This window comes from Salvia hispanica, chromosome 3, assembly GCF_029641045.1.
Source record: "Salvia hispanica isolate PSC_SH4W2 chromosome 3, Shi_PSC_v1, whole genome shotgun sequence".
Classification (NCBI taxonomy): domain Eukaryota; kingdom Viridiplantae; phylum Streptophyta; class Magnoliopsida; order Lamiales; family Lamiaceae; genus Salvia; species Salvia hispanica.
Window position 1 is genome coordinate 36310441 of NC_142694.1, and position 26381 is coordinate 36336821.

The 26381-nt window shown below is 38.3% G+C and overlaps 5 protein-coding genes and 2 non-coding genes across 9 annotated transcripts; 3 read left to right on the forward strand and 4 right to left on the reverse strand.

The window, feature by feature from the left end:
* The first annotated feature begins 45 nt into the window (after positions 1-45).
* LOC125216687 (small ribosomal subunit protein uS2-like) lies at positions 46-2466 on the forward strand. The gene is made up of 5 exons (XM_089068190.1): positions 46-246; positions 772-1034; positions 1122-1319; positions 1493-1694; positions 2120-2466. The coding sequence occupies exons 1-5, from the start codon at positions 114-116 to the stop codon at positions 2224-2226; spliced, it is 903 nt and encodes a 300-aa protein (XP_088924316.1). The 5' UTR covers positions 46-113; the 3' UTR covers positions 2227-2466.
* A 634-nt stretch (positions 2467-3100) lies between these two features.
* Positions 3101-3174, reverse strand: TRNAV-AAC (transfer RNA valine (anticodon AAC)). The gene has a single exon. It is a non-coding gene; the product is annotated as a tRNA-Val (tRNA).
* Positions 3175-5944: 2770 nt separating this feature from the next.
* Positions 5945-8095, reverse strand: LOC125215842 (glyceraldehyde-3-phosphate dehydrogenase, cytosolic). Its single transcript, XM_048117409.2, has 8 exons — positions 7949-8095; positions 7717-7817; positions 7504-7619; positions 7307-7406; positions 6821-7028; positions 6639-6736; positions 6413-6555; positions 5945-6334 (listed from the first exon to the last, which is right to left on the reverse strand). The coding sequence occupies exons 1-8, from the start codon at positions 7974-7976 to the stop codon at positions 6115-6117; spliced, it is 1014 nt and encodes a 337-aa protein (XP_047973366.1). The 5' UTR covers positions 7977-8095; the 3' UTR covers positions 5945-6114.
* A 4417-nt stretch (positions 8096-12512) lies between these two features.
* Positions 12513-12586, reverse strand: TRNAV-AAC (transfer RNA valine (anticodon AAC)). The gene has a single exon. It is a non-coding gene; the product is annotated as a tRNA-Val (tRNA).
* A 1940-nt stretch (positions 12587-14526) lies between these two features.
* Positions 14527-16849, forward strand: LOC125215573 (small ribosomal subunit protein uS2y-like). The gene is made up of 5 exons (XM_048117028.2): positions 14527-14719; positions 15272-15534; positions 15619-15816; positions 16068-16269; positions 16600-16849. Exons 1-5 carry the CDS (start codon positions 14590-14592, stop codon positions 16704-16706), a joined length of 900 nt encoding a protein of 299 aa, XP_047972985.1. The 5' UTR covers positions 14527-14589; the 3' UTR covers positions 16707-16849.
* Positions 16850-20208: 3359 nt separating this feature from the next.
* Positions 20209-21832, forward strand: MAD2 (DNA-binding HORMA family protein). The gene is made up of 7 exons (XM_048116933.2): positions 20209-20382; positions 20475-20490; positions 20591-20721; positions 20828-20948; positions 21037-21140; positions 21263-21384; positions 21480-21832. Exons 1-7 carry the CDS (start codon positions 20310-20312, stop codon positions 21534-21536), a joined length of 624 nt encoding a protein of 207 aa, XP_047972890.1. The 5' UTR covers positions 20209-20309; the 3' UTR covers positions 21537-21832.
* Positions 21833-21947: 115 nt separating this feature from the next.
* LOC125216314 (trihelix transcription factor GT-1-like) lies at positions 21948-25962 on the reverse strand. Of its 3 annotated transcripts, none has more exons than XM_048118000.2 (6): positions 25746-25962; positions 25280-25579; positions 23400-23438; positions 22772-22900; positions 22418-22642; positions 21948-22278 (listed from the first exon to the last, which is right to left on the reverse strand). In XM_048118000.2, exons 1-6 carry the CDS (start codon positions 25852-25854, stop codon positions 22091-22093), a joined length of 990 nt encoding a protein of 329 aa, XP_047973957.1. In that variant the 5' UTR covers positions 25855-25962; the 3' UTR covers positions 21948-22090. The 3 variants fall into 3 exon arrangements, with proteins under 3 accessions (XP_047973957.1, XP_047973956.1, XP_047973958.1); XM_048117999.2 differs by having other exon boundaries at positions 21948-22305; XM_048118001.2 differs by lacking the exon at positions 23400-23438 and having other exon boundaries at positions 21948-22305.
* Between the last annotated feature and the right edge of the window lie 419 nt (positions 25963-26381).

The window sequence follows — 26381 nt, forward strand, 5'->3', positions numbered from 1 at the left end:
TGTCAGTTTAGGCCCAATAAATAAGATTTCAATCTAGGGTTTATCATACCTACTGCACACTTCTTCTTTAATCTCCATCTCTGCAAATCAATCTCTGTTGCGAAAACTGAATCATGGCTGCCCCTCCGAGGACTCTGTCGACTAAGGAGGCCGACATTCAGCTTATGCTGGCGGCCGAGGTTCATTTGGGAACCAAAAATTGCGACTTTCAGATGGAGCGCTACGCCTTTAAGCGCCGCAATGATGGTAAAATCACCTATTTCTTTGTCTACCTATATCGTTTCAATATCGTAATTAGATCTGCTGATTATCGTGCTATTTTTTTCTGCTATTCAATCGATTGTGTGTTTTGATTTCTAATTCAAGCGCTGCTGTGTTTTGTCGTCTAATGTACATTGCAACATACGCTAAAAGATTAAAAATTATCATAATTATTAGATTTTACCTAGTTTTATGTTTTTTGCACCGTTTATGAATTTTGAATTGTGTATTGATTTTCTCTTGGTTCTTCACTTTGAGGAAGTTAGTGCTTGGTAGACTCGATTAGTATTTGTTTATGAAGCTCTCGTTAATATTAATATCATAGAAACAGTAGATATCATCAAATTGACCACTTGTAATATTATTCATTCTGCATTAGTTTATGAGGAATGCGACGTCGAATTGTATTTTCAACTGTAACGCGTCTTCATTGGTATTTTACAATATGTTGCGATTTATTCACCGTATTGATTGGCTGTTGATATCGGTTTTAATTTTTTGACCACTCAGGGATTTACATCATCAATCTTGGAAAGACGTGGGAGAAGCTGCAGATGGCTGCCCGAGTCATTGTTGGAATTGAGAATCCCCAGGACATCATTGTCCAATCTGCTAGGCCTTATGGTCAGAGAGCTGTTCTGAAATTTGCTCAGTACACTGGTGCTAATGCTATCGCTGGGCGTCACACGCCTGGAACCTTCACTAATCAGCTCCAGACAACTTTCAGCGAGCCAAGGCTCCTGATTCTAACAGACCCAAGAACTGACCACCAGGTCAGCTACTAATTGTGATTGTGTAACAATGTTGCATGTCGCATTTGTATTCAGTATTGGCTCTAATGTTTTAAAAATCTTGTGCAGCCTATTAAAGAAGCTGCTTTGTACAATATCCCCACAATTGCTTTCTGTGATACTGACTCGCCTATGCGATATGTGGATATTGGAATTCCTGCCAATAACAAGGGAAAACACAGTATTGGCTGCCTGTTCTGGCTTCTGGCCAGAATGGTGCTGCAGATGCGTGGTGTCATTGCTCCCGGTCACAAATGGGATATTATGGTAAGATTCAGGAGTACTAATATATTGAGATTGTTTGTTTGACATGACATATTCTGATGTTTTGAGAGTTTATGTTATGTACACATGCATGTGATCTCAAATGAAAAGGACAATATACTTGACGGTCTTTGTACTGTCCCATCTTATCTTATTATCATTTTCTATTCTGGTAGGTGGATCTGTTTTTCTATAGGGAGCCTGAGGAGGCCAAGGAAGAGGAACAGGAGGAAGCGCCAGCTCTTGATTATGCTGATTACGGTGCTGCTGCTATTGGAGGCGACTGGTCTACTGCTCAAATCCCAGAGGCTCAATGGGCTCCCGACTTGGCTGGTGCAGCTGCACCAGTTGCCGGTGGTTGGGCAGCTGCTGAAACAGGTTATCCTTTCTTTTGTGATATTGTTGGGTTGTTGTCTGAATACAACTTTGATGCCGGAGATTTTAAGAATTTTAGTGGGGCGTATATGGATAATTTGGGGAAATATGAAAAATTGAAGAACAAAATGATGAATACTACAATTTTTAACTGTGGGCTGAAGTTATGACTAGTTTTATCGTCAACCCTTGGTTTTTATAGCTTACAACCTAAAAACTACGGATATATGTGTAAATTGTTTCAACTCCGGCTTGATGTCATGGCTAGTTTTTATATCAACCCTTAGTATTGGAACTGTATATTTGCAACATGAAAATATGGCATGGTTTGTGGATAAAAAAATTGTTTAATTGGAGATGTCTTTTAGTAATAGATTTTCTCTCTTTATATGATAGCAATAAACTCGAATCTTAAATAATATGTGTAGGTGCCGATGGATGGGATGCAGCTGTGGCACCACCCGCCGAAGCTGCAACAACTGCAGTTCCACCAGCAGCTGCTCCGGTGGACATTGCTCCGACCGGCTGGGAATGAAACCTTCTTGTTAGTGAGCCGAATAAGTTTTGAGGTTGCGGTGCGCGTAAGAGATTCCAGAAATCCTACCATTAATCTGTTCGCGTTTTATATGGTTATAATCGAATTTTGGATGCTAGATGTTTTTAGTTTTTCACTTTGGAAGTATTCTAGTCCTTTTGTTTTTTATAATCTGTTCTTACGCACTGGTTTTTGCTTAACATTATTAATTATATTGAATATGCTCACGATGTTTCTCAATTCTCATCTAGACTCTAAGTATTCTAGACTCATTAGAAGTTGCTTTTAAATTATTTAGAATTGCTGCAATTGGTATGCATTAATGTTTGTTTGTTGAAAGTGATTTTATTTACAATTTTTGCATTATTTGGATTTCAGCTGTTGCGAAAGAGGAATCATATTTGGGTATAATTTTGCCATTTTTGCTCGGCTGGATTGAGCCTTTCTTGCTTCCGATTATTTTCTACTGTACTAAGACCTATTTTGTTTTCAAATTTTACTTACAGCACTATAATTTCAACCATTAATCAGAAACTTAAAAACTGAATGTAAATGTTAAAGAGGAATGATAGATGGTAATTTGAAAGTTTTATTTCATTTAATCTGATATAAGGTATGTGAAATAAATGATTTCAATCGTCCATAATAAACTCAAACAAAAAAATTAAAGTATTATTCAAAAATAAGCAAATACTCCAGTACTTAATAAATTTTGAGTATGACTTGGGTATTTACATAGACAAATAAGTGTTGTTTGTTTTTTGGGCTTAGGGTTTAGCTCTCTACATTTCAACTCCATATCCGTTGAAAATAATTATAAAAAAATTACTACCTCCGGACTTCGTCCACCAAAATTTGTCCCACTTAAAAAAATTGGCTTCACCCGGACTCGAACCGGAGACCTTCGGTGTGTTAGACTGACGTGAAAACCAACTACACCACGAAACCTAGATGTCAAAGCTGTTTACTTAATTATAATATTAACGTATTCTCATTCAGTACTACTACTAAATCATTATTTTGTGATATATAAAATTCCCTTTAGCAGTTTAACCTGTAGAGTCAGAGCATCTCCAATGGTAGGCTAGCCACCGGCTAGCCGATTGACGTGGCTAGCCGAACCATTGGAGTAGGCTAGCCGAATTTCGGCGAAAAAACCGGCCAAGGCTAGCCGATTGCGTGTGGCTGGCCGATGCGCTGGCCGCCATTGTGGCGGTCCGATCGGCCAACGCCGATTTTTAATTTTTTTTTTTAAAAAAAACCTATATAAACGTGATTTTAGTTTCATTTTCATTTGCACCGCTTGTTTTAACGAGTTTTCTCTCTCTCTAAGTTTCTGTACAAGAGCATCATCGAGCGATGAGTAACGCGGGTGGTAGCAGTGGTGGTAGTGGTGGGGATGCTGAGGAGTACGAACGGAGGATGAACGAGGCTATGGAGGCCTACATGAACCGCGAGATGGAGCGGTACATGCGTAGGGTGGAACAGCAGGCGATACCTCGCCCTCCACGGGTTATCCACCACCGAGCAGTAATTGATCGAGATCACGCCGCTGCACATCAGCGGCTGTACGACGACTACTTTTCGGAGAACCCGCGATTTCCCGCACACATGTTCCGACGGCGTTTTAGAATGCGCAGGGAGTTATTTATGCGTATCGTTGGCGCATTAGAGCGTCGATATCTGTGTTTCCGCTTCAGGCACGATGCGGTTGGCAGACCCGGCCACACCCCTATTCAAAAGTGCACGGCGGCAATCAGGCAGTTGGCCTACGGAGGCACGGCAGACATGTGGGATGAGTACCTCCACATCGGTGAGTCGACAGCCCTGGAATATCTGAAGTATTTATGTGAGGGCGTGATGAACGTTTTCGGTGAGCAGTACCTTCGAAGCCCTACTCCCGAAGATTGTCAGAATTTGATGCAGATGCACGGGGAGAAGCATGGGTTCCCCGGGATGTTAGGCAGCATAGACTGTATGCATTGGGAGTGGAAGAACTGCCCGACTGCCTGGAAGGGGGCCTACACGACCAGCTACAAGTAAAAGAATCCCACGATGATCCTCGAGGCCGTAGCTGATTACCGGCTGTGGATCTGGCACGCGTATTTTGGGGTAGCCGGGTCGAACAACGACCTCAACGTCCTGAACTCGTCTCCCCTCTTCAACGAGAAGTGCCAGGGCGTCGGTCCAGCCGTCTCGTTTGTGGCCAACGACAACCGGCATGATATGGGCTACTACTTGGCGGATGGGATATACCCTAGGTGGTCTGTCTTTGTGAAGACGATCAGGCACGCAAGTGATGAAAGGAAGGCCTACTTTGCGGAACGACAAGAGTCGGCGCGCAAGGACGTGGAGCGCGCATTTGATGTGCTCCAGTCTCGATGGGCGACAATTAAGGGTCCAGCGCGTTTGTGGGACGTCACATGCGTATCCCAAATAATGTACGCCTGCATTATCCTGCACAACATGATCGTCGAAGACGAAGGCGTACAACTGACTAGTTGGGCCAATGACGATGAAGCCGGTCCAAGCCACGGAACGGCCACCCCTAACGTACGACGTGGGGTACCTCTCGATGAAGCCGACCGCCTCAAGGAATTTGCCGACATGCGCCTAGTGGATGCTCATATTCAACTCCAAAAGGATATAATTGAAGAGTTGTGGGCACGGAGGACTGCACGGCGATAGTTTTTTTTTCTTTATTATGTACCTTTTTAAATGTAATTTTTTTTTTATCTATGTACCTTTTTAAATGCAATTAATGAATTTTCCCGTATATGTCTCGTAAATTTAATTTCGTAATTTAATCGTAATTTTAATTCCGTAAAAATGTAGTATATTTTGAATTATTTTTTTTGCGGCTGGCCTATTGTTGGCCTATGCTTGGCCTAAATCTGATGTGGCAGGTGGATCTTTAGTGCTGCTGACGTGGCAGGGAGAGAGAGTGGCTGGCCTAATAGCATTGGAGATGCTCTAACATTGGTATTAGGCTGTGAAGAGCTATTTCCCATTCCTACATAATGAACCTTCGTGTGCATTAATTTCAATCGTCCATAATAAACCCACATAAGTATTTCCACTATATCATACACAGATAATTTTTGTGAACTTATTTTTTGATGACATGGTACTTATTTTCCATTTTAATTTTACCAATTGTGTTACAAAACCATGTTACAGCTTAAAATATGTTATTTTTATTGGATGGAGGGAGCAAGTGTTATAATAATTTTAAGAATTAAAACTTATACTATTAGTATTTTATAACATTTTTGCGCACTCGTTGTCAAACTTTTGAACTTGATTTTCTTGAAAATTACGGAAAATTGCTCTTCAGACCAATGTTATCCATCTTGTTGCTTAACACCTAGCACTCTAGATTCATTTTATTTTACTCTCTTGTACCGTCTTTACAAGTTTGGTTCATTGCCTATTACTCCATTTAGTATGGATTATTAATTTATCATAATTAAATAGTACTCCTTCGTCCCAAGATATTAGACTTATATACTATTTGGATGGTCTTAACATATTTGACTCATTTCTGTTTATGGTAAAAATTTACTTTACTACCAATTCCACTTATACTACTAAACAAAACCTACTAAATTAATATGCACAAAAAAAGTGAGTCTAATATCTTGGGACAGAGGGAGTAGTAGTACTTGTAAATAAGTAGCACATGAATATTGGTTGAAAAAAAAAGTGACAAGTTGAATATCATGGGAAAATTCATTTAAAGGTAACGACTCAAATAACTGCTAAAAAGAGGTGCAGTCACATGATTTATTACAAGTCTCTCGACTCTTCGGTCATAACTAGAAAGGGAAATGCCACAAAACAATGCCGGAAAGATGAAATTAAGAGGGGGAAAAAAGGCCTTCATCTTCATGCAACAGATGCCATGTGAGCAATCAGATCGATCACTCTTGAGCTGTATCCCCACTCGTTGTCGTACCACGACACGAGCTTCACGAAGTTCTTGCTCAGTGCAATTCCGGCCTTGGCATCGAAGATGCTCGACCTGCTATCGCCAACGAAATCCGTGGAAACCACGTCGTCCTCGGTGTATCCCAAGATGCCCTTGAGCTTGTTCTCCGACTCCTCCCTGCGAATAACAAACAACATTATTAGATAACACTCTCAGCAAAGTCCAAACACACATTCTTCAAACGAAATAGCTCACTTGATGGCAGCTTTGATCTCGTCATAAGTGGCCTCCTTCTCTAGCCTGACCGTGAGGTCGACAACTGAGACATCAACGGTGGGGACACGGAATGACATGCCGGTCAGCTTTCCGTTTAGAGCTGGAAGCACTTTACCAACAGCCTACACAACATATCAATTAGTACATCTCTATAATGTAGTATCAAATCTAGGAAATATGATGAATGAATGAATGAACACAATACCTTGGCAGCTCCAGTGCTGCTGGGGATGATGTTGAATGAGGCAGCTCTTCCGCCTCTCCAGTCCTTGCTTGAGGGACCATCAACAGTCTTTTGAGTGGCTGAATGCAAACAAATACCGGATCAACGACAGTTGTAAGATTAAATTCAATCTCAATCTACAAACGTAAGCAAACAGAATATACCGGTGATGGAGTGGACAGTGGTCATGAGACCCTCAACAATGCCGAACCTATCGTTGATAACCTTGGCCAATGGAGCAAGGCAGTTGGTGGTGCAACTGGCGTTGGAAACAATGTCCAGCTCGGGTTTGTATTCCTTCTCGTTCACACCCACAACAAACATTGGGGCATCTTTGCTAGGGGCGGAGATCACAACCTTCTTGGCACCACCCTAATTCCCCAAAATTCAACATCCACAACACAATCAATCACTTATAACAAGCACATTAAAAGATCTAATCATGAAATCAATCAAAGTTAAGCAAATCTAAGATCTAATCATGAAATTCAAATCAATATTGTTTGACAATGCATATTACATTCAGATCTTAACCATATAGACTTATTAAGTTCAATAAACACACCACAAGCCGACAGATCAAAGAAAATGAAACACAAATTGAACGATTTTGCTATCAAATTGGATTCAGAAACAGAATAAAAAGCGACCTTCAAGTGAGCAGCAGCTTTGTCCTTGTCAGTGAAGACTCCAGTAGATTCCACAACATACTCGGCACCAGTCTCGCCCCATGGGATCTCCTCAGGGTTCCTGTAAACCAGCAGCCATAAACAAATCAATTCCCTCATTCTATTCAGTTAATTTAAAACATCGAAACATAATCGAAAACAAGCAAACAAACTAGAACCTGCATCCGAAGACTCGGACGGACTTCTCACCGAAGAGAAGGCTCTTCTCGTCCTGCACCTTCACATCGTGGTGCTTCCACTGGCCGTGCACACTGTCGTACTTGAACATGTACGTCTGCAGGGGAAAAAATTCAACCAGCATTAATCTCTAACCCTCGATTACAAGCAGATCTCAAAATCTACTAATAATTTGTCAATTAACGCGATTTTACCATGTACTCGGTGGTGATGAATGGATCGTTAATGGCGACAAGCTCGACATCGTCCCTCTGCAGAGCGACTCTCGCGACCAAACGGCCGATTCTACCGAATCCTGAGAAAACAACACAAAACGGAGCAGAATCAACAGATCGGAACAATGCAGATGAAGCTGAAGCGAAACAGCACGTATATAATGAAACTACGGAATTTAACTAGAATTAAAGCGTAGATCTAGTAATATACCATTGATTCCGATCTTGATCTTGGCCATTTGCTCGAAAACTGAAACCTTGGTTGGTGAATGAGCGAAAGAGAGTGGTGAGAAGAAGGTGGTTTAGTGAAGAGAAATGAAAAGAGGAGGCAATATTTAAAAGCGTTTCAAAACCGGTTTTTGTCGAAACCGGTGGTTTGGAAGAGTGGTTTTCTTTCTTTTCGTGGGGGAAAAGAAAATTAAGGTTTTGAACTATAAAATGGAAAAAAGATTTGAAATTAATGTCCTCCTAAATATAACTGCAAATTGAGGAAATATCAAAAGTAGTTAATTTCTGGTTAATCATTACTTCAAATTACGATATTGTATCATAATTTTGAACTTTCACAATTATTCTATAACAATGAACTTTCACAATTATTGTAAAAATTAAATATATGTTTGACTATGGGTATTAAACTCTGTCATTTAAATAGTTAAATGTTTTGCCTAGATAGTAATTTCCGTATGCTACATCCTACTATGAGATAATTGAGACCAATATTCAAAATATGATAGTATTACTTTTCTAAGTTGTGAAATTGATATAAAATTTAAATTTTGGTGATTTTCTCATATTTGTCATATATATTACTTTATTTTATGTGTGATGACCTCTATTTTCATTTAAGAGCTTCTCCAATGGCGGACGTCGTGGTAGGACGTCGTTGACGTCCGCCGTAGTGAAGAAGAAGGGCGCCCACGCCCGTCCCCAACACCCGTTGGATGGGCTCGGACGTCCGACCCACGGGCGGGCGGACATCCGATTTTTTATATTTTTTTATAAAAAAAAAAAAAAAAAAAAACTCTATAAATAGGGATCGTTGAACTTCATTTCATTCACACCTCTTGTGTTGATAAGTTTCTCTCTCTAAATCTACAAATTTCATTTCTACTACAATGGAGTACAATAGGAACTCCCCCACCACGAGCGGAGGAAACACACCCACGATTCCCACCGGAACGGAGGGAAACTTTGCGGGGATGAATCCCCAGATGGCAGGGATGAATCCCCAAATGACGGGGATGGCGGGGATGACTCCCCAAATGTTCTACAATATGTACAATTGGATGAGTCAGATGGGTGGGATGATGCCTGTGGCAGCGGGGATGGGTGGTATGGCGCCAAATATGGCGGGGGATGGGTGGGATGATGCCAGGGGCAGCGGGGATGAGTGGTATGCCGCCAAATATGGCGGGGGTGGGTGGGATGATGCCCGGGACAGTGGGGATGGGCGGTACGCCGCCAAATATGGCGGTGGGTGGGTCGATGCAGCACAGGAGCCCGAGGACGCCTAGGGAATCTGTCTATCGCCCATATATAGATTTGTTGGCCGATGATTCCCCTAATTCTGTTTCGGAGACTCAGTACGTTGGCATCGAGACTTTCTCTTCTGAGGAGTTGGGAGCGGAGTTGGGGCTATCGCCGATCCGTGAGACTCTCGATGAGGCGGAGCCTGCTGCAAGGGGCAGGAGCAAAGGCAAGGACAAGGCCAGAGGCGGGGGTAAGGGCAAGGGCAAAGCCCCGAGCTCTTCCTCGCACAGGGGGGCAGAGGAGGAGGAGGGTGAGGATGAGCGGGAGAAGAGGACGATCTGGACAGTGTGGGAAAATGCCGCGCTTGCGAAGGCCTGGATCGGTGTAGTAGAGGATCCCTATGTTGGGCCGAACCAATATGTTGACCGAATGTGGCTTCGCATTAGTGAGGCCTACCTTACAATCAAACCGTCTGGGGCAAAGCCTCGCACTCCCGAGCAATGCCGGAAACAGTGGCTTCGGTTGAGGCCTAAGCTCAGTCGTTTTGCCGCCCTCTACCAAAACAACATGCGCATGGCAACCAGCGGCATGTCTGAGGATGATGTGAAGAAACGAGCCTTGGCCCAGTACCCCGACAAAGAATTAAAGTTCAAAGATTTTGACCAATGGGAGGCCTTTCTCGTGATCAGGGAATCGCAAAAGTTTTGTGCGGGTGTCGACTCGGGCTGGAAGCGGACGAAGATCAACACTTCCGGTGAGTACAACAGAAGTGCTGGTTTGCATGAGCTCCCCGAAGCCGAGGAAGTGGCCCCGCTACCACGATCTGACTCTCGTCGTCGTCGTCACCCGATGGGGCAAAAGGTTGCGCAGCAGATGGCGAGGGGAAGCGGCAGCGGCAACGAGTCCTACGAGGTCGAATTGGAGGCCCCTGAAGGCCCAGGTATGAACGACCGTCTCGCCCGCGCGCAGCTAACGAAGACCATGATGCAGAGCATGAATAAGTGATTTAGCACGCACGATCCTGTATACAAAAGGATGTGCAAGGATGTCATCGATGCATGTCGGCGCGATTTAGGAATGCCACCCATTGATGATTATGGCGTCGAGATTGGGGGCGGGGACGTCGGAGGCGACAGTGGCACGGGCGATGGGGACGAGGACGGGGACTAGGACGAGGACGAGGAGGAGTGAGAGCCGAGGGTTGTATTTCTCGACTTTTTATGATTATGTAATTTTTAGGTATTATGTAATTTTATTTTTAAATTATGTAATATTTTTTTAAATTATGTAATTTTTTTTTTTAATTATGTAATTTTTTTAATGAAGTATTCGAATTTTCCCGTATTCCGTGTCGACATTTTAATTCCGTAAATAAAAAGGTCCGTAAATTGAATAATTGCGGAAAGTCCTAGTAGATGTTCTAGTGGGAAGTCCTAGTGCATGAAAAGTTCTAGTGGAAGTCCTAGTGGGAGGGGCGTCACCGGAGACGCTCTAAGGACCACGGACTAATTCATTTTGTGGCCTCGAAGAGTGATTGATAATTTATTGTAGAAAGGATGTCCTAATTTGATTATTATAGGTTATTGTCTTGATAATTAATTTTAGAAATTTCAATCAATTTTAAGTCCCAATCTTGGATGAATGTATAATCTCACCTCAAAACTTTCGGAAGATAAAGTACAATGTTCAATTTTGCAACAAATTTAAAACATTTGAAGACTAGGACTAGTTTTATTGAGATCCTTGATTTAAAGTTATAATTATCTCTTCCTATATACTCCATCCATCCGCGAATAAGAGTCTCATTTCTATCGGGTACGGATTTTAAGAAATGTCAAGAAAAAAAGTGGGTGGAAAAAAAGTTAGTGGAATATAGGTCTCACTTGTATATTTTCACTTGTATGTATTGGTTTTAAATGATATGTGAGAGGAATGAGTTAGTGTAATGTGGGGCCTTTTTACCATTTATGGTAATTATGAACCGGGACTCCTATTTGCGGACGGACCAAAATGAAAAAACGAGACTCATATTCGTGAACAAAGGGAATAGTAGCTTAATCCCTAATTGAACGAGACCTTAGACGAATTATTTTTTCCCTCTCTCTATTAAACCATTATAGAAAAACAACTAATAAAATTAGTCCACTTTTGCATAGTGCTAAATATATTTAGATTTTGTTTGATAATATAATTATTGTGGATACATAAAAATAGGTAATTAGTCACAATTATTATTAATGAAAGATCTTATACGAGCTTAGAAAGCAAGCAATTGTCATTTTCTATGAAAAAATTATGTTTGATAAGAATATTCGCAGGAATAATTGGAGAATCTTAGTTTGTAGGTTGAAAATAATTAATTAGTTTTTGTTTTTTATATCATGACTTTGGGCCAGTAAAGTGTCACCTAAATTTGGAATAGGATCCTTACTTTTCAACTCTTTTATTTATTATTGAATTATTATAGAATAAAGGTGGAAATATTTAAGAAAATACAGAAAGGACAATAAATAGTTGAGTATGCATGATGTATAAAATGTGGACCATATTGAATTTATTTTTTTAAAATTTTGTTACTCCATGTTAAAATGAAATCTATTATTTGACCCAAAAGAAAAAAATTACCAAATTCGTTCCATATTAGAAGTCACATTTAGTGTGAGTACATGTTTTAAGAAATGTAAAGATTAGTAAAATATAAAAGTTAGTAGAATATGTGATCCATTTCTTTATATTGACTTTATGATAAAATGTGAGTGAAGTGAATTAATTGAATCTAGGAATTCGACTCCACCTCTCAGTGTCACCTCTCATGTCACCACCAAACCAATGATTTCGGGCTCAACAACAATTGGTCGGCGTATGTTGCTTTTAACTGTTTGGAAAAGAAAAATATTTACGCATTATTTGTGGGAAAATTCTTTACTACGAGATTCTCTGACTTTCTTACTTATTTAATGTCAACTTAAAATTTAAATACCACTGCCAATTTTTGGTTGGCGTGACACTGGTCGTCACTGCTGCGGTGTATTTCACACTTGTTTGACATATAATTTCTATAAAAAAGTATTGTTTGTCAACTAAAAAAGCATCTATTATAAAGCCCAACAGCACCACAAATATAAAAGGATAATATTAAAATTCGAACATTTGGAAAGAAATGATCTGTATTTCACATTTGATTAAAATATAATTTCTATAAAAAAATATTGTATGCGACTAAAAAGCAACTGCATCAGAAATTGTGTAAAAAAAGACATTTGAAAAACGGAGATTTTGAAAATAAAAATTAAAAAAAATATTGGTTTCGCCCGGACTCGAACCGGAGACCTTTAGTGTGTTAGACTGACGTGATAACCAACTACACCACGAAACCATTCATGTGCAATCTTAGAATATAATTATAATTTATCGACACTTATTATGATTCTTGAGGAAATATACATTTTATTTTCGAGCTCCATATGTACTTATGTAGTTATGTACTATAAAAAGTTAAACTCTTGAATTATACTCTATATGTGCCATTGACACGATGACATGACATAACATTTTTTTGCAAGATTAATGAGGGAGGATGAACTAAGGATTTTTATTATGAGAAATGCAAGTATAGTTTGTAATGGTTATGTATGAACTACATGCAGAATTATTTTGGGAAGAGGCCGTCATTGATACATTGAAGATAATAATATATTTCCTGAAGACAAAGATCTCGATTTGAATCTACCATGATACGACCTTTAAAAATTAAATTCATTTAATCACTTACCTATAAATGAGAGAGAACAATATATTTTAGATTTTTTTGACTCGGGCCTCAAAACAATATTGGGCCTCGAAGCTTAGGGAACTGGGCTACTTGGTAGTAGTTGTATTATATTGTTGGACCAAGATTAATAAGATTAGGGCTGCTTAACCGATCGGTTCCGGTTCTATCCGGTCCGGTTTGACCGGATACCCGGTTACAAATTTTCATGAATCTCAGAACCGGAATCGGAACCGGATCCGGTCGGTTCCGGTTACGAACCGGATCCGATTTATAGTTTTCGTTTTAAATTTTTTTAAATAATTCAACATCTAGAAATATAGTAGTTAATACCTAAAATTTCAAATAAACACACAAAAATACAAATCAACATGATAATAGTAATATTTATCATCCAATATTCCAATTCCTAAAAGTAATAATTCAATAAATACCAAAAAATTATAACACCTAAAAAATAAAATCAACACAACAAAATACTATAACTAGTGTACAACCAAAACCAACATTCCAACAATATTTAAACAAAATCCAAACGACTAAATCAAAACCAACAACAACATCCAAAATTCCAAATCAATGATACCAAGTCTAAAAAGTAAAAACAAAAAAAAACAAGTAATACTGTTAACAATATCCATATCAAACCAACAATAATATCCAAATCAAACCAAAGGGATTAAACTTACCGTAAGATTAAGATCCTATAGTATTATTATTTATTAGGGATAGTTTTGTAGTATATTTATATTTGATATTCATAATACTATTAGAATCTAAAATTGAAAATCTAAAATTGATTTATTATTCGGTTCCGGGTAAGAACCGGTCGGTTCCGGGTAGAACCGGGACCGGAACTTTTTAGAAACATTAGAACCGGAACCGGTAAATCGGTTCCCGGTTCCTCAATTACCCGGTCGGTTCCGGTTTTGATTCCGGGTACCCGATAACCGGAGAACCGATTAAGCAGGCCTAAATAAGATCACCTTAGCCTAACATATCATGCTAAACATACCCTATCAATAATTTATAAAAATACTAGATTAACTTACATTTGTTATATAGTTAAAGCGTATGTGAATATGAACCAATGATCTCATGCATTTTGCACATGAATGCACAGGAGAAGTGGCACTGGAAGAGGGGACGAGGAGGCTGTTGAGTATAATATCCCACATCCAGAGCCTAAAGGAAGTTGGAAGGTGTACAACGACTTATAGCAGTAATGAGGCAAATATAGGTATGAAATAATTCTTCATACAAAATATAGTATAGTGTACTAAATTCCTTCCATAGTCTTAAATTAAAGATTTTAATAATGTTAATGGAGTATTATTAAACTCCTATATAATTTTTGATAATTACGTAGGGTACGATGGACCTATTTACTATTCTCCATGACCCATGTTGATGCCATGATGGATCCCTGAGAATGGGCGAGTGAACGGAGATTAATTTTTATTTTTTACAATTAAAACAAATTATTGGGCTTCCCAAACGGCCCAACTGAAAAGTAATGAGGCATATATAGGTATATCGATGATTAGGGTTTATAGCAGAAGCAACAAATACAATACTCCTTTGAGCGGAGCGGCGAAGAGCATTCAACCATGGCTGATCAAAGGGTGCTCTCCACAAGAGAGGCCGACATTCAGCTCATGCTGGCGGCCGAGGTTCATCTCGGAACCAAAAATTGCGATTTCCAGATGGAGCGCTACGCCTTTAAGCGCCGCAACGATGGTAATCGAGATGTCTCATTTGAATGTCGTCATTAGAACTGCTTCTTATGTTTCCATAATGCCTGCTCTTCAATCACTGTTGTATTTTGTTTTATAATTCAAGCGCTGTTGTATTTTGTTTCATAATTCAAGCGCTGTAGTGCTTGATTTTCTATATATTTTGCAACGTTTTTGAATTTTAATTGTCTGTTGATTTTCTCTTGTTTCATCAATTTAGGAAGTTAGTACTCAGTAGACTCGATTGGTACGTGTTTATGAAGCTTTTTGACCTCTGTTAATATGATTGTCAAACAAACAGTAGATTTCAACAAATTGACCACTAGGATTACCTCGTTCTGTCATAGTCAGTGAGGAATGCGTCTTTGAATTGTGTTATATTCGGTAAAAAAAATGTAGTGTCTTCTTAAAGATGGATTTTAAACTGTAATGCCGAATCCAATTACTTGTTGATAGTGTATGCATGATTTCTTCATTGATACTTCACATATATTGTAATTTGTTCACTATATTGATTGGCTGTTGATATTGGTTTTAATTTATTTATACCACTTAGGAATTTACATCATCAATCTTGGGAAGACATGGGAGAAGCTGCAGATGGCTGCCCGAGTCATTGTTGGAATTGAGAATCCCCAGGACATCATTGTTCAATCTGCTAGACCTTATGGTCAGAGAGCCGTTCTGAAATTTGCTCAGTACACTGGTGCTAATGCTATTGCTGGGCGTCACACACCTGGAACCTTCACCAATCAGCTCCAGACTACTTTCAGCGAGCCAAGGCTCCTGATTCTGACTGACCCAAGAACTGACCACCAGGTGAGCTACTAATTGTGATTGTGTAACGATGTTCATGTCACATTGTATTCAATATTGGCTCTAACATTTTAAATTCTTGTACAGCCTATCAAAGAAGCTGCTTTGTACAATATCCCCACAATTGCTTTCTGTGATACTGACTCGCCTATGCGATATGTGGATATTGGAATTCCTGCCAATAACAAGGGAAAACACAGCATTGGCTGTCTGTTCTGGCTTCTGGCCAGGATGGTGCTTCAGATGCGTGGTGTCATTGCTCCTGGTCACAAATGGGATATTATGGTAAGATTCAGGAGTGGAATATATTGAGATTTTTTGTTTGACATGACATATTCTGATGCTTTGAAGCTCTGTGTTGCAAATGGAAATCATCTGTTTTATATTACTAGTATATTTCATAATTTTATACTTGTTCGCCTACAGCATGAAAGTTGATGTTTGGTTTTGATGTCCACATGTATGTGATGTGAAACGAAAAGTACAATATACTTGACAGTCTTTGTACTGTCCCATCTTACTATCATTTCCTACAGGTGGATCTGTTCTTCTATAGGGAGCCTGAGGAGGCTAAGGAAGAGGAACAGGAGGAAGCTCCAGCTCTTGATTATGCTGATTACGGTGCTGCTGCTATTGGAGGCGACTGGTCTACTGCTCAAATCCCAGAGGCTCAATGGGCTCCCGACTTGGCTGGTGCAGCTGCACCAGTTGCCGATGGTTGGGCAGCTGCTGAAACAGGTTATCCTTTCTTTAATGATATTGTTGATTCGTTGCCTTAATACAACTTTGAGGTGGAATATTTAAGAATTTTAGTGGGGAGGGTATGGAGAATTTGGGGAAATTTGAAAAATTGGATAAAAAATGGCAATACTTAGATATGTTTAAATTTTCAACTTTGGCTTGAAGTGATAACTTGTTTTATGTCAACCATTTGTTTTGGAACTGTATAACTTTACAACATGAAACTACGGCATGGTTTGTGTATAATATAAAATGCTTGATTCTAGTTGTCATTTAAAAGGGTTCCTCTTGTTATATGATTGTAATAAACTCATTTTATGTGTTTAGGTCCCGATGGATGGGATGCAGCTGTGGCCCCTCCGGCTGATGCTGCAACAACTGTAGTTCCACCGGCAGCTGCTCCGGTGGACATTGCCCCGACTGGCTGGGAATGAAACCTTTCTTAAATATATTATTTTAGTTCTGAAGTTATACGTATAATTGTCATCTGGCAGTCTTGAGTTTTTGTAGAATGTTTTAAAAGCAGTTGTTTTAAGTACTATTGTTTATTGAGGTGGTTGCTTGAACTTTCTGCTAACTGTTTATGGCTGTTTTGTTGCTCTACAATTTTTAATTTACTAGTATTAACACCATAGCACAGGACATAAGAATTTGAAATAATGAATACAATATATAATAAATTTATAGAAAATATAAATTCAAATTAATATGAAGATTTAAAAGAATAGAAATATATTTATCTTGTTTAACTCTAAATGAAGAATTTACTAAGATATATACAAATATTATTTCTATGTAACAGTATTACTATTACTATTATTAATATGTCAAAGTTGACTTTTATGTTTTCATTTACTACTATTTTCTGAATATTCTCAATCCTAACGTCTAAAATTTTAGAAAAACTGATATGAATATTATTCAATGATTTTTCCTTTTTCAAAACATATAGTATTAATAATACGCAACTCTAAATAATTGTTCATTTTTATTCAGAAAATAAAAACAGTTATCATGTTTTCTTATAAAAAATATTCAAACCAAAAGAAAAATATTTATACGGGGAATAAAATGATAAAACAAAACAATTTTGTCATGATAAATGAAAACTCTAAACTCTAAACTATTATTATCTTTTATTTTTAAAAAAGAAATTTTTTTATCACGAAGCTAATGAATTCATAATTTTATAAAATTTCTTACAAAAGAAAAATTTATAAACTTTTCAATAATTAGTTACTAAATAAAATTAATATTACCTCCCCAGGGTCTGAATTAGGTTTTGCTAAATGGGCTTGACCCAATTCTTTAAAAAGTACAAATGCAAAATCTGTCTCCCTCTCCTCCCGTCTTCTCCTTCACGCCTCCACCGCCATCCCTGCCCGGCCTACACCACCTCGCCGCTGCCGTGTGGGATAGCTGCGAGGCTGCACTGCTCGTCTGCCTCCCTCTCTCCTATCTTCTTTTTTATCCCCAGCACTGTCCACCTCCCTCGCTCTTCTCTCTTCACGCCCGTCGTCACCCTCCTGCAAAGCTGCATCGCCGCCTCCTACTCCTCATCTCCGGCATCTCTTGTTGCATGCACAACGTGTGAGCTGGCGTCTGCATGCAACATAGATGGTGACGCATGCACCTTGTCATGCTATTTAGTTTCTTATTGAATAAACAGCGCGTGTCGCATCCAGGTCGTCGTGTGGAAGGAGTGTGCTGGCGTATGGAGGGCGTGTGGAAGGTAGTTAACTAATTGGTGAGGTGGAGAGTGGTGGTTATATAAGAAGGGGACCACATTCCAGAAGGGCGTGGATTGTGTGAGTGCATGGGCTGAGGATCGAGGATCCAAAGCATAGTTCGTTATTTCATTCTCTTTCGTTCAATTCTATTGTAATTCGTTGTTACTCTCTGTTTCACCTTGATTACATCAATAAAGCTCACTAAAATCCCATTCGCATTGTTCTTTACGTTTATATTTCCGTTGTGTGTCGTTGATTTGGGTTCTTAGCTCGTTGATCCGGCTGAGTACCTGTCATCTCTCTCGCCGTCTCACCCAGCGCACCACTGTGCCGCACAGCCGCGATTCTCTCTTTCTCCTTCTCACCTTTCTCTCTCATTATCACACCACAGCTGCTGCTGCCGTCCGCCGCCGCTCCGGCGATGATTGGGGGTCTTCCTCGATGCACACTTTCTCCTTCCTCTTTCTTCTTCTCCCCCTTATCTCTTTATGTTTCATTTTGCAGATTCAATGTTAGGAGTAGTTTATAATTATTCCAAATCTTGATTGGGAAGCTATCATTTGATTGTACCAATTTTCTATCCAATAGTTATTATTTCTCAAAATGACCAAAAAGGTAAATAAAATAGCTTCATATTTTCCCTCCAAAAAGGATAGAATTGTCTTCTCACCAAACTGTCACTTTAGATTAGTAAGATAATGATTAAATTTTCCCCAGTTGATTTTTTGAGATTTATTTTTGTTTCTTCCCAGTTTGGGGATCGTTCTAGCTCCTCGTGTAAAATTTGTACTGTTGATTTTTTTCCCCAAAAAAATGGTAATCAGTTAATCTGAATTGAAATTAGCATACAATGGAATTGAATTATGCTCCTCTACCGAGATTTATAACTATTTGAAATTCTCATTATTTCCTTTTGATATGGAATTAAGAGAAATTGTAATTATAATTCAATTCTATATTAATGTATTTTGGTTAAATAGTTGAATTTGGAATTAAAAACTCCAATTCTATAAACGATTCCAAGATACCAAATGGAATTGTATTTTATAATATAATAATATAATAATATGAGTGGAATGAATTAGTAGAATATATTACTAATATTTTATAAAAACTTGAAATAAAGAATTTAAAAGTGGAAAATTTTTAAATACTTTTTAGAGACCTATATTATAATAAATTGACAATTAAATTACTTTAGTCGTGTTCCTAAATTAAAATCCAGAATATCAGTTCACGAAGGATCCCAATGAAAAACATGTCGTATGATGAATTGAATGATATACTCCACAACTTAATGGTAAATTGTAGTAAGAAAAATGCTGATCAAATTTTAGTTCATCACACAATTTAACAAAAATTCTAGTTGGAAAAACCATAAATTTGATTTGTTCATAACTATCCTATAATAAAAAACTTAAGTGAAATTAATATATGATATCTTATAGAATACATTTAGATGAAATTATCTAATATGGAACCGTAAAGCTATAGTATGTTAATATCACTCGAATAAGTTTAAAGATACTCCATCCGTCCTATAAAGATGGATTCACTTTGACCGGACACATGATTTAAGAAATGTAATGAAAATCGAATTGAAAAAGTTAGTAGAATACGTGTGTTACTTTTATATATTAGTTTTATAATAAAATGTGAGTATGAATAAAGTTAATGGAATATAAGGTCCACTATAAATTAGTTTTATAATAAAATGTGAGTATGAATGAAGTTAATGGAATATAAGGTCCACTACAAAAAAATGGTAAAAATTGAAAATTTTTGTGGGACGGACGAAAATGGAAAAATGGGACAATCTTTATGAGACAGAGGAAGTATCATCTATTAATAAATAAAAAGATGTTGCTTGGAAATTGAGAAAATCAAATTTCATTATTTAATCATTTTATACTACTACTACTATTTTATACTAGTAACACTCTCCTATGACACAATTATGAAATTTGTCGTATGAATTGTGTAATAACTCTAGTCTTTTTAACTCATATTTTATTATTATAAAATTATCATTCAAAAGTAAAACTTACTACATTTCATTTATATAGATTTTAACATTTTTAATTTTATGGTTTTATGTTAAATAAAACAAATTTAAAATAAATGACCGTTGCGTTGAAACCCCACTGGCAAACAAAATCTAGCCGTTGCATTTCCATTAAAACCCCTCTTTTCTAAACTTCCTCATTAAATTTGTTTTCAATTTTCATCTCATCACCTTCATTTTCTGCCCTAAATTTCTGTTACCAGTGATACAATAGATCTGAAAACTCGAGAGTAAAAGGAATCATGGCGTCGAAAACTGCCACTAAAGACATCATCACTCTGCGAGGATCAGCCGCCATCGTTAGTGAATTTTTCGGTATGCGTTTTTCAATTGCTTTTTTTCTTCTTCTGATTAGGTTTTTGTCCTTTACTAATCAAACTTTTTATTTGGGGGAAAAACGATTTCAGGTTATGCAGCAAACAGGTAAGGATATACTGTTCTGTTTATCTCAAAATTTATCATCTAGTATTTAATTTTGTGGGGATGAGAGACAGAATTTTGATTTAGAAATAATTTTTTGTAGTATTTTGTACAATCGTGGATTATATCCAGAAGAAAGTTTTGCGAGGGTTAAGAAATACGGTCTCCCGTTGTTGCTTACTCAAGACGAGGGGGTTAAATCCTTCATTTCGAATCTCACTTCTCAACTCTCTGGTAAAAATTTCAGCTAATGTTATATGCGTTTTCATAGTTTAGGATTAGTTGGTGTGCAGGTTGTGTAGATGTTAGTATGTTTATTGAAAATGAAACAAATGCGTAGAGTGGCTGGAGGCAGGGAAGCTGCAGAGGGTGGTGCTGGTGATCATGAGCAAAGCTAGTGGAGAGGTTCTAGAGCGATGGAATTTCAGCATTGAGACGGATGGAGAGGTCGTTGAGACGGGGTAATATGATGTTTTTGATTGCTTTTTTAAGGTTTGTGAAGCTAGTTTGCTGCAAGCTATGTATATTAAATGGGATCTCGATGTTCAGAGTGTCTAGGGAGAAGAGTGATAAGGAGATTATGAGGGAAATTCAGGCAATCATGAGGCAGATAGCATCCAGCATTACGTACTTGCCATGCCTCGATGAAACATGTAAGAGTCTTGAAATCTATCGGACACGAGCTATCTGACCAATACATGATCAAGATAATATGTATGTTTTGTCTCTGTCCAAATATGTGTGTGTTTGATTTGGTATTTTGTGGCTGTTGTAGGTGTGTTTGATGTCTTAGCCTACACTGATAAAGATTGCTCGGTCCCTTTTACTTGGATGGAGAGTGACGCTAAGCTTATTGCCAACCCGCAAATGGTGAAACTACACTCTTTTGATACAAAGGTAAAATTTCAATTTGGTCTGAATCTGATGGATATGAGATATCTAGTGTGTTGCAAGTAAAATCTGATTTGACGAGGCTATGTCTCGCGTTGCAGATTCACAAGGTTGATACTCTAGTATCATACAAGAACGATGACTGGGACGAGCCATGAAAGAAGATAATAAACCATATGCTGCAGCAGCTTTTATTTTCTCTCCTTGAGATTTCTGTGTTTGGCTGGAAGTGACAGAACCCGTATATCATACAAGAGCGATGACTGGGATGAACCATTAATAACTAGACTTTGCTGCAGCTTTTGTGTTTTTCTCTCCTTGAGATTTTTGTGGTTGAAAGGAACAGAACAATGGTGACTCACTCTTGTGAGTCATTCATTTTACAATTTGTGTTTGTTATGTATGATTGATTCATGGAAGTTGGTAATGTTGCATTGTTTAAGCTTTGAATGAATTATGAAGTGTGTAGTTTTTGAGTGCATTTTTAGGGCCAAAATCTCAAACAAACCATGATGGTATTCTCTCCTAAATTTCTATGCTGAAATTATTAATCATCCGATTCTGAAATTAAATGATCATAAGTTCAAAACTACCTACTATTATCAAGAAATTTAGAATGATATACAGTGGTGTCTAACTGTTTTACAATTTGTCACAAGAATCCAACTATATCCTTGAACAAAATATTGTGGTCTCTCTACATACACAAGTTTCAGAATAGAATGTTCTCAGATGATGACACACCACGATACACAGCCCCGTGACATAGCTCGTCCATGCTGTCAATATGCCGGTAGCCACCGTTCTCTCTCAAACAAGTCCAGAAACGTCGTGAGAGGAACTGGCAAAAGTCATCATCCGTATAGAAGGTTTTCTCCTCTGTGTGCACTGGCAGGTGCTCTGGCAAACAAACTCTAATCATCAGGCCTGAAATGAGGGTTGTCATTTTCGAGCTTTACACGATGTAAGCATGATATGACCAAGGGAACTTCAATCTACAATCACTTATAAGTAATTTATGTGGCGTTTTGTGCAGTACCTTCATCGACATGTAGAGTGTAGTTCCCAAGCGGCATATCTCTGTCCAATGCTCGAACAACATTATCTTCGTCTTCCAACCAGAACGCACGTTTTGTTCTCAGCCCGAATGCAGATTTGATGGTTTCCTTTATAGCATCTCCTGTGCCATTAATACCTATTCTCTTTGTATACTCTCCCATCTTTACTGTTATCACCCTCCCACAGTAAGTTTTTCTTTGCTCACCTGCAGAAAATGGAACACTGGTCATCTAATATCCATACAAGATTTTTACAGAAAACGGATCATCCGTTAACAAAGCTAGATCTCGTGAATGAATTAAATTCATAAATATAAAACAAAATGTGGACCAACCTTTTCCAGGAGGAGTATCGGCCCGATTCTTTGGAGAAACATTAACTGCATCAGCTTCCGTGATGATGGAAAAAGGATGTGCCTCGGGATCCATATGCTTTTCTAAGTTGAGCGCTGATCCGCCAGTACCTGTATGCCGAAGAATTTTTTTTTTTCGTTAGTAAGTTAGATCATTGCTGCTAGTAAGAGAGAACAACTTAACATCATAGAGAAACATAAACAGTTGCACAAGAAGAAAAGCTCAGAGCTCTTGTAAAATTCGATGCAAACCAGTTCAACACTCGCACCTTCAGTTGTCAGCAAAATGTCAGAGAACATGTTATTATATGGCAACTACAGATATTCAACATTCTTGATATGACGCTTGAATTAGCAACAGCTCACTCGTAGGCTGAGTTAAGACCTACTATCTTAGCATCTATGTCATTCCAGTCTAATAATTTCCCTTCATTCTTGCGATTTCTGTACAACAAGAGTCCACCGCTCTTCAGCAACCAATTGAGCACAGAAACGAAGGAACAACAGGCATAATCTCTCTCTCACGCGCGCGCGCACGCACACACACACACATAACTGCCAACCTATCAGATTTCAGAGCATGCAAAGATCCTATGGCCAACACACATACCTTCCATAGGTCCAAAAGTTAGACTAGCATCACCCATACCTGCATAGGTAAAGTAGAATAAAAAATTTAATGGGCATGTAAAGGAGAGAACGTAGAAGATGGTGAACTGATAGACATTGGTTAGGCAATAAGTAATTTCTAAGATGTATAGATACAATTATACTAGAGAACCAGTCATCATTTATCCGTGATGAAAAACCTACCGCGACCAATCAACGCACATAAAATATCACACCTCTCAGAAGTCATGTCCATTCCCACTACCTCAGACGATACCAAACTGAACAGATATACAGAAGAAGATTTATCAACACTACAAACAAAATTGACTCAGTCTGAAATGCTGACCACAATCTCGACAAAGAATGGCGCATAAGCAGATAAGTGTGCAAATAGGCCTTGGTTGAGAAACCACCACAACAGCACCTATGCTATAGTTCATCAACCCACTCTGTCTAACAAAATTTTGACAGCAGATTGGAGAAAGGGATCACGTGTATACCCTGGTACAGAAAAGCCAGAGTGTCCGGGAAGGCCAGGAAGGGACAAACTAAATTGAAAACGAGAGGTACAATTAGCCGTTCATCTTACTTTATTGGAACATTAAACCCTCGAACTCTTTTTAGTTCAATGAAACCGTCTTTTCTCTCCATCATAGAAGTACATAACTAAGAAACTTTTCATTTTAAAAACCAAATAAATTGGACACTCCATCTAATCGAGTTAGGATGCTTTTCGTTTATTGCTTACACGAACACATGGGCTTGTGGTTATCCACCAATGGGGGTGACAAAGAAGAGGTGGAATCAGGATGGATGGAAACAAGCAGATTCTGACCAGTAACAGCAACACCAATGTTGCAAAAAGATTTTGAACTGAGAAAAATCAATACATCGAATTATGCTTCATTTCATATCATCTGAGGACATACAACACGACACTGATACGACATTGATTTTGATTCTTAACTGAAATTTCTCATCTGCTCAATAGAATTGGAGGAGACTCTATAATAGAAATAGGCCAATCCCAACCGTCGATGGAATAGACCTTGTCTGCTGATGTTGAAAACCATCAGCAGTCCAAACAAAACAAATAATGAAGACGAACCCCTAAACAATTGCACAAGGGAACAATATAGCTCTTTAATATCAATCTTTGCCCATCTAATTACCCAAGCACAAATGAAATAGACCTATATGCTTCCGCATTGCCCACATCTTACTATGCAGCAAGCACAACAAAACAAAAAATCCATACAAAAATCAAAGCACACAAAATGCCATGGAACTCTCATAACTCATAAGTCATATCCATTCCCACTACCCCAGACGATATCAAACTGAACAGCTGTACGGAAGAATATTATAATCACAAAAAACAAAATTAACTCAGTCATGCAATCCTGAGCACAAACTCGACAAAGAATGGGTGTAACAAAGAAGAGGGAGAATCAGGATGGATGGAACAGTAACTGCAAGAACAATGTTACAAAAAGATTCTGAACAGACAGAAAGATTAATACATTAAACTATGCATCCACTGTTTTCATTTCATATCATTCGAGTACATACAATACAACACTGACTTCTAGACTCTACAACTACACATTTCTACAAAAGAAATCTGCTTATGTTGAATCCCACCAGAACTAGTTCTCCTTGAATTTGAAAGTACCAAACAACGCAAATAGTGAAGTGATATGATTTTGTGAACCCCTAAAACTATCGAACGAGGGAACAATGCAGCTCTTTACAGTCAATTTTGAACACAAGATATTCCTAGAACAAAACTAAGTAAATCCATCTTCCATTCCCACAATCAAAACAACAAACAGAACGAAAAGAAAGAACACCAATAGAGGGGAAAATCAACCTAACCTTTCTCACCAATTGATTGCATAAACGAGTCCAATTCAGCAGCACCAGCGTCGCTAGAACGCCTGGGGAGGAAGCCCTCGAGCTCGCGGTAGAGGTCGCTATTTATTCCCCCGAACAGCGCTGCGGCCTTCTCACGGACGGCATTGACGTCGATTTCGCCGCGTGAGAATGCACTGATGCAATCGAGGAACTCACGGTTGCGCTGGCCGTCGTTGAGCCGGTTTTTGACCCGGTTTATGAAATCCACGCTGTACCGGAGATAGAATTCAGTGCTTGAGATCCCGGCGGAGGCGGATTTCACTTCATTCGAAATTCGGAATAATGTTTCATGTGAATGATTCACTAATAACATTTGTGTTCAACACAATATTGAATACTACAAGATATTCCTAAACCAAAACTGAGTAAATCCATCTTCCATTCCAACAATTAAAATAAAGTAGATTCAAAGAAAATCAAACCTAACCTTCTTCATCAATTGATTGCATAGACGAGTCAAATTCAGAACCCGCAGCAGCACCGGAATTCATTCCATTTCCTCGACTGGTGGTGCCGCCGCCGATTCGGCTGATCATGTTGTTTTCGTTGTATCAATCTGTGGCGGATTCTTCTTGTTCTTATGCATTTCGAATTTTTGGGGGTTTTCGAAATTGAAATTGAAACTGGAGTTTGAGCTCGGAGAATCTGACAGTTTTATTTCGCGCTAAAATGCAGTTTTTAATTATATTCCAAATATTATTAATTCTCAGTTCTATTTTAAATAATTAACTATATACAAATCTACGTGAAACCTGCAAAATTAGACAAAGGCATTCCAATACCTAATTATAAATTTCACATTTATTCCACTATAAACCTAATACTACAGTATTACTTACATCATCCATAATTAATTGTATTAGTTTGACTCACCTTATATTTTAAAAAATACTAGTACAAAGAAAAGTGTGACATTATATTTTTACAATATTACTAGTAAAATGTGGTTAAGAAAGAGGTGTTAACATATGTGCGAGATCCATTAACTAAAAATCATAGTTAAAGGTAAATGGACAACTATTCATAGCCGGACGGATAAAGAAATGGTACGAGACAATTATTC

Bases quoted from the DNA above. Each gene is read 5' to 3' on its own strand.
- LOC125216687 (XM_089068190.1), top strand. From the start codon at position 114: ATGGCTGCCCCTCCGAGGACTCTGTCGACTAAGGAGGCCGACATTCAG. The intron at 1,320-1,492 runs GTAAGATTCAGG...CTATTCTGGTAG, and splicing joins GTCACAAATGGGATATTATG to GTGGATCTGTTTTTCTATAG. The intron at 1,695-2,119 runs GTTATCCTTTCT...TAATATGTGTAG, and splicing joins TTGGGCAGCTGCTGAAACAG to GTGCCGATGGATGGGATGCA.
- LOC125215573 (XM_048117028.2), top strand. From the start codon at position 14,590: ATGGCTGATCAAAGGGTGCTCTCCACAAGAGAGGCCGACATTCAGCTC. The intron at 14,720-15,271 runs GTAATCGAGATG...TATACCACTTAG, and splicing joins CTTTAAGCGCCGCAACGATG to GAATTTACATCATCAATCTT. The intron at 16,270-16,599 runs GTTATCCTTTCT...TTATGTGTTTAG, and splicing joins TTGGGCAGCTGCTGAAACAG to GTCCCGATGGATGGGATGCA.
- MAD2 (XM_048116933.2), top strand. From the start codon at position 20,310: ATGGCGTCGAAAACTGCCACTAAAGACATCATCACTCTGCGAGGATCA. The intron at 20,722-20,827 runs GTAAAAATTTCA...ACAAATGCGTAG, and splicing joins TCTCACTTCTCAACTCTCTG to AGTGGCTGGAGGCAGGGAAG. The intron at 20,949-21,036 runs GTAATATGATGT...CTCGATGTTCAG, and splicing joins GGAGAGGTCGTTGAGACGGG to AGTGTCTAGGGAGAAGAGTG.
- LOC125216314 (XM_048117999.2), bottom strand. From the start codon at position 25,854: ATGATCAGCCGAATCGGCGGCGGCACCACCAGTCGAGGAAATGGAATG. The intron at 22,643-22,771 runs GTTGGTCCACAT...CATTTTCTGCAG, and splicing joins CGATACTCCTCCTGGAAAAG to GTGAGCAAAGAAAAACTTAC. The intron at 22,306-22,417 runs GTACTGCACAAA...CCCTCATTTCAG, and splicing joins CACTCTACATGTCGATGAAG to GCCTGATGATTAGAGTTTGT.
- LOC125215842 (XM_048117409.2), bottom strand. From the start codon at position 7,976: ATGGCCAAGATCAAGATCGGAATCAATG. The intron at 7,818-7,948 runs GTATATTACTAG...TTGTTTTCTCAG, and splicing joins GATCAAGATCGGAATCAATG to GATTCGGTAGAATCGGCCGT. The intron at 6,556-6,638 runs GTATTGTGTTCA...TATGTTGTGTAG, and splicing joins GCAGCACTGGAGCTGCCAAG to GCTGTTGGTAAAGTGCTTCC.